This window comes from Tenrec ecaudatus, chromosome 8 (assembly GCF_050624435.1).
Source record: "Tenrec ecaudatus isolate mTenEca1 chromosome 8, mTenEca1.hap1, whole genome shotgun sequence".
NCBI classification, from domain to species: domain Eukaryota; kingdom Metazoa; phylum Chordata; class Mammalia; order Afrosoricida; family Tenrecidae; genus Tenrec; species Tenrec ecaudatus.
Window position 1 is genome coordinate 29,950,767 of NC_134537.1, and position 6,863 is coordinate 29,957,629.

Sequence of the window (6,863 nt, forward strand, 5' to 3'; positions counted from 1 at the left end):
ATTCGAACCCACCAGCTGCTCTGGGAGAAAGAGAAGGCTTTCTGCTCTCATGAAGATCTAAAAGATGCAAACTCAAAGGGGGCAGGTCTATTACCGATTTGGGGGTTGTTAAGGGATGTGGGATATGGAAATGAAGGAGGAGGGTGGGCAGGAATGAAAGGGGAGATGGGAATCCCCCCGGTTTAGTGCTCACACTAATCTAGAGAATTCTAAAAATACCATTCGACTGACTTTTTCCGACTCCCCATTACCCAATTACTGTAAGATGTAATCGAAGGGACATTAAATACCCCCACCCCACCCTATCCTCCAGAGAGGTGACAGTGTTGCTGGGGACCACGTACAGAATCAGGGTCAGAGTTAGGGCCAGGGCGTCTTTGCCACCCCAGCCCCGTGTGCCTGCCCTTCCCCTCCAAGCAGCTCCTTACAAGAAGGCGGCGTGGCTGCGGAAGGAGAGCTGCAGGTAGACGAGGAGCACGCAGAGCAAGGCCCAGAAGAGACACCAGCGCAGAGAGAAGAAGTTGTAGCCGGAGCCCGCCTGGGCGCCCCGCCTCAAGGTGCTGTCCGGGGCCTCCTCCTCGGGCAGCTTCTCGCTGGGCTTCCAGTGCACGATGCCCTCCTGGCAGGCCTCGCAGAACTCGCCGCGGTGCGGCCCGCTGTGCGGGCGGCCGGCCACGTGGATGCGGTACTGGCCGCCATCCTCGCCGTAGCACTGCTCGCGCAGGCTGGTGATGAGATTGTCCACCAGGCTCTCGATGTTCTCCTCCAGCATGCTCGCCTCGTCCAGCCGCGCCGTGCCGCACTCGTAGCACAGCTGCTTGAAGACGCGCATGCGCACCGAGCCCATCCGCCGCTCCTGGTCCAGGTGCATGTGGAAGAGGATGACCATGTGGGGCGACTGCCAGGTGTGCCAGCACCAGGAGCAGTGGAACCTGCGGGGAAGGAGAGAGGAAGGAGGAGAGGTGGCCTCCCGCACTTGCATCGTGCCCTGGGGAAAGCAGTGGGCAATGGCGGTGGGGGAGAGAGAACCGAACCTTGGGCCTGGAGGGGGAGGCAGAGTGTTTATGGCCCCTGGTTCTTTAGCTCACCTGGGCCACTTCCCACCCTCCCCCTCCCGGTGAGCGGCCCCGGGACCACAGTGGGCTCCTCAGGAACCTAATACCAGAGCCATCTGGCACCCAGCAATGCCCTGCCCACCTGGCCCTCTTTTTGTCCCCCAAACGTAAAGCCAAACTCACCGCCATCGAGTGGATTCTGACTCAGAGCGACCCTGCCGAGTAGAACTGCCTTTTGGGTTTCTGAGACTTTACTTACATCTTTACTGCACGATTCCTTCAGAGCTGTCGCTGGGTTCAAACCACTGACCTTGCAGTTAGCAGCTCGGCGTAACCCACTACATCTCCAAGGCTCCATTTCCAGGGACCTCAAAACCAAAACCAATTCCTCCAACTATCATGACCCCAATTCTACCTTGCAAACACGGTTAGACTAGAGGATGCACAGCGGTGCAATTGGGATCTGGAAACACAGGGAATCTAGGACGGATGACTCCTCAGGACCAACAGTGAGAGTGGAGATATTGGGAGGGAAGGGGAGTATAAAGGGGGAACCGATCTCAGAGATCTACATATAACCTCCTCTCTGGGGGGTGGGCAACAGGAAAGTGGATGAAGGGAGACACTGGGCAGTGTAAGATAAGATAAAATAACAATTTATAAATTATTAAGGGATCATGAGGGAGGAGGCATGGAGAGAGGGGAGGGAAAAAATGAAAATGAGCTGATTCCAGGAACCCAAGTAGAAGGCGAATTTTGAGAATGATGAGGGCAACGAATGTATAAGGATGCTTTACTCAATTGATGTATATATGGATTGTGATAAGAGTTGTATGAGCCCCAATAAAATGATTTTTTTAAAAAACAACCAAAACCAAGCTCACTGCCATTGAGTCGATGCCAACTCATAGCCACCCTATCAAACAGGCTAGAACTGCCCCTGTGAGTTTCCAAGACTGTAAGTCATTCCAGGAGTAGAAAGCCATGTCTTTCTCCCATGGAGCGCTGATGGTTCTGGACTGTGAACCTTATAGTTAGCAGCCCAGTGCAGGAGCCTCCAAATCTACTGTGCTCAAGCTTTTGCCCACACATTGCATTTTCTCCCTGGGAAATGCAGGGTGATGGTCTCCAACGAGATACTTTCCCGCTCAGACTTCCTGTGCCTCTGATGACCAGGGTGGCATTCACTTGGAAAGAGACATCTCTACTGTGCCAAGCACAGACCTGGCACATCACAGGCTCTCAGTAACTCACCAACGATGATGGCCCTGCCTGAGAAGTCTCTTGCTCTTGACTCCTAGATGTAGCCATCTTCCCCAAGAACATTCACTTGTCGTTCACAAGCCAACCCTAGGTCCCTAGACCCTTTGCCAGCCCGGCAGGGGCCCTATGAAGGTAGACCAGCTCCCGGCTCCCTGTTCCCTCCCAGGACTACACAGGAAAGTTTTGCCTAACCTGGGTCCCCAGTGCCCTTGCCTGAGGAAACAGAGAGCAGAGGATTCCCCTCCAGCTCCGTACAAAGCAAGTGCACACCCAGTGACAGAGCACCATTAAATCCGCCACAGCGGTTCTCCTCCCCCTGAGCTAACATCTTCCAGGGCCACAGTGTGCAGACTTCACAGACAGGGGTTTGTACATTGGGCTGCTGTCCTTATCACTGGCCCTTTCTGGGCCTGTGTTATGATCACCATGAAGGACCTCTATTGAGGAACTCAAGTCTATCCAATAGATATCGTTCAGTAGCTAATGTTTGCCAAGAGCCACGCAGCCCAAGTTGTGGGACAGAATGGGAGCTAGCTCAGTCTACGGACAACATGAGCCCAGAACAAAACCAAGGACAACTCAAGGCCTCGTTGATTTTTCTGAGGCCAAGAGGGACTCTGCCCCCTACACACTCATGCTGGTTAATGCATCTCAAGACCTACAGAAAGAATGAGGTATTGCCCTAATGAGCACAGGTGTCTTGAGCCACAGGCATAGGGCCAGGAGAGCCCTGAGGTAGAAGAGCTAGTCATCTTCTGAGCTCAGCTCCTGGATTCCAGGACCTCTCGGCCTGAGTTTTCAGCTTTTGACACCTTCCCATCAGCCAGCTCCAGGCTTGCATACTTCTGTCTCTTCTATGTATTTTCCTTCCCTGGGGGTTCGAGGAGGGAGCCTTAAGAATCATCTGGTCAGTTCTTCATTTTATTGGGGGAAAACCCCGAGGCACAAAACAAGTAGAGGTCTTCCATGTGCACAGAGCTCATTAGAAGCAAAGCAAAGCCCACCATGTAACGGGTGCCCAACAGATATTTCTATTGATCAGAGGTAAACAGAACCAACTCCACCTCTGGCGTCCACACCGATTCACCCTAATACGTATTTGCTGATCTTGGAGCAAGCAGACAAATGTAAGCTCCCCAACCACAGCCTGGCTCCTTTTCCCGCCTGGACCATCATCCTAGCCCATGAGCCACATCACACATATACATGTGTGGACCGCGCAATGTGGAGGGGCAAATTCTGTCCACACCTTGCAATTGCTGGAAGTCCCTGCAGATAGCCACCTGTGGTCACACCAGGTATCCAGGAAGACAATCTGTCCTAGATCTGATAGATCCTAGGAGAAGCCTGCTCAGTCTCCCAAAATGGGCCTGAGACTGTTTGAATGGGAATTCTGGGCCCCTGGTCCTAACCCATGACCTAGGAGAATGAAGAGGCTGCGGGCTTCAGATGGACCTGCTCCATTGGCCTCAGGGACCTACTGCAGGCTCCAGAGCAGTGGTTCTCAATCTTCCTAATGCTGGGGCCTTTCATACAGTTCCTTATGTTGTGGTGACCTCCCCCCCAACCATAAAATTATTTTTGTTGCTACGTCATAACTGTAATTTTGCTACAGTTATGAATCAGGTGACCCTGAAAAGGGTCGTTTGACCCCCCAAAGGGGTTATGACCCACAGGTTGAGAACCGCTACTCTAGAATATGAGGCCTGGGCATATTGTGTAAGTGGCAAAGGGCCATCCTGCCCCAAACTGTCTTTTGATCACAGACACAGAATAGAACAGGGAAATAGAGGTGGGAAGGACTTGGGCTACCCACTCCTATGAGAAGGTGAAAATGAGACACAGAGAGGGGAGAAGCCTTGGCCACAGAGCTAGCTAGTTAGAGGTAAAACCTGGTTCTCGCCCATAGCAGGCAGTTAGTAGACATTTCTGCATTCGAATAAAATGGAATTGAATTGAACTGACCAGACCAGCTCTTTGCACCCCTCCCAGCCACCAGCCAGCTCAAAAGAAAAGGCCTTTTGAAGCCCAGTGAAAGGATTCCCCCAGGGGGTTCAGCGGTTCTAAAGCCCCTTTAAGTGATTCTAAGCATCTGGGTGCAGTTAATATCCTATATATTGCATAGCTATCATATATATGTCAAGTTTTCTGTGAACCCCCTGACAGTTCTTTCTCTGCCCTGCCCCCCACCTTAGATGATGCAAGGACACCACGTATCAGTTCTGCCTCCCCTTGGAAGGTGCCCCAGGCCTGTGACTCAGAAACTCCCTGTAGTCCCCTTCTCATGTGGCTCTCACCTGCCTGAGGCATGCTGCTCCACGTACTGCTTCCAGCCGGGGGCCAGCTCATGGGGCTTGAGCTTGGGGTCTATGATGAGCTCCCAGCTGTCTGATGGCTTGGCCACCTCCATCTTCTCATAGAAGACTTTCTTCCACTCACAGGTGGTCAGGCTGGTAGACATGGTCCTGGCCAGCAGGAGCCGGAGCTGGCTATGCACCGAGGGAGGCCACAGGAAGAGCCTGGGAGGTGCAAGGCTCAGCCAGACTCCCAGGTCTGGAAATCCTCATCAACAGGACCTGGAGGAAACAAGACCCAGCTCCCTCCTTTGTCACCCTGGAACTTGTTACCATGGCAGCCAAACAGGGTGCCAAAAGCCACAGCTGGGAAGGAGGGAAGCCCCAAGAGGGAGACCTGGGGCTCTGAGCTGGGCTTCAGAGGCAGCTCTGGGTAGTGACACTTGGTGAAGTGAAGCAAGGGAGTGTGAAGCTCAGCCCCAGATCACCCTCAGCTGGGCTTCCAGGAGTCTCCAGGAAGCAAAGAGCACTCTGCGGTCCTGGTTCCCCACACTCTTCCTGCACACACTCTTCCCATCTGTGCGCTGCACTGGGGAGCCAAGTTGGAACGTGGCACAGGGAACTGCACAGCCCGCTGCCCCGCACCCCCAGTGTGTGTGACCTTTTACCACTTGCCAAGCACTAGCAGTGCCTGGCCAGGAAATAGCTCCCCTGATCTGAGCTTCATTGCAATACTTTGGTTCTACTCTGTCTTATCAAATCGCTCTGAGTCAGCATTGCCTCAACAGCCTGAGAACAGAGAGAGGAGGAGCAAGCAGTTCTGTCTTTGGGAGCTGTCTGTTCAGTTGGTGAGGTCAAATACAACTTAACATATTCTAAAAGGCACAATAATAACACTTACGATCTTTAGAATAATTAGAACACAGCCCTTTATTTGTAGCTCCCCGTCTCAGCCATGCTCAGGCTGTGGATGAGAAGGGTGTTTATCCTGAGCTGCAGGCTCCAGCTGCTACAGCTGCCACTGAAGGAGGCCAGGCAAGAGGGTATCCAAAGGTCCCTGATGCCCAATTTAAATACTTTAGAGACTGAGAAGGGAACTTGACTCTAAATTTGCATGGTGCAGGTGAAAGCAGTTGCCGAAGGAAAGTCGCCTTGGGCAGGGAAAAGTCTCAAAGCTGTGGCTGCTTATGACGCCTCAGGCCAGCTTCTGAGGGGGCTGAGTGGACTCATTTGCCACAGGGGACCTCTGGCTTTTTACCTGTCCAAGGGAAGCCTGTGTTGGATAGCACCTGACTCCCATGCACCTGTAACCATTTTACGGCTCTTTCCCCTGGACTTTCGGGTCCCCAGAGATCTAGAGGCACAAAGAGTGAGCTGCATGTGGGATTAAAAAGCACTGCTGGGGACCCGAAGGCAGAAAAGTCTTCAGTGACATGTTCCAGATTTGGCCTAAAGTCATTTTCACACAGGGTGGAGTTAGAGGACACCGTATTTGGCTTTTATCTTGGAACAGGGAGGTGTCCCTCCACTAGCTTTGTCCCGAGGCCCCAGAAACACTAAACTGTGTCTGATTGACAGCCACTGACCACTAACCATAGAAAAGGCTCTTTAATTGTAGAATCTGGTTTTACTCCCGCACTCTCAATTTCTTAACATTGAATGGTAAGATGTTGATGTTTAATGTAATGACACAGAATGAAAACACTGAAATCCAGGAATGGGACCTTCACGTGATCAGGTCCCTAGGACCATGCTCCTCCTAGCTCACTCCTAGCCCAAGTGAGATGAGGTTACGGGCTGAATTATTCCCCGCCCCCCAGCCCCTGGCCCAAAGACCTAAAACCTTATACCTATGAATGTGATCCCATTTAAGAATCAGACTCTCTTTGCTATGCTAATGAGGTCATGCCAACATGAAGTGTGTTTTGAGCCAATCCTGAGATCTAAAAGTAGCAGAAGAGAGCGCCAAAGGGAAGATACACACCCCACGAAGACCACCAAGAACTGAAAGAGACAAGGGCCTGCTCCCATAGCCAACAGACAGAATGCATCCCTTCCCCTAGAGCTGCCACATTGAACTTGAATTTCTGGTCTCCCCAACTGTGAGGATTGAGACGTCTGTTCAGGTTGCCCATTGGTGGTGCTTCTGTGATAGAAGCATTAGCAAGCTCTATAACGAAGGCAGAAGGGGGTCCACGAGTCCCCTGGAATTGGTTAAAGCAGAGAAACATTTCTGGCCTGACCCAGAGCC

General features: G+C 52.2%; 1 protein-coding gene across 1 annotated transcript; it reads right to left on the minus strand.

The window, feature by feature from the left end:
* Positions 1-424: 424 nt before the first annotated feature.
* Positions 425-4,779, minus strand: RTP2 (receptor transporter protein 2). The gene is made up of 2 exons (XM_075555625.1): positions 4,616-4,779; positions 425-932 (listed from the first exon to the last, which is right to left on the minus strand). The coding sequence occupies exons 1-2, from the start codon at positions 4,777-4,779 to the stop codon at positions 425-427; spliced, it is 672 nt and encodes a 223-aa protein (XP_075411740.1).
* Between the last annotated feature and the right edge of the window lie 2,084 nt (positions 4,780-6,863).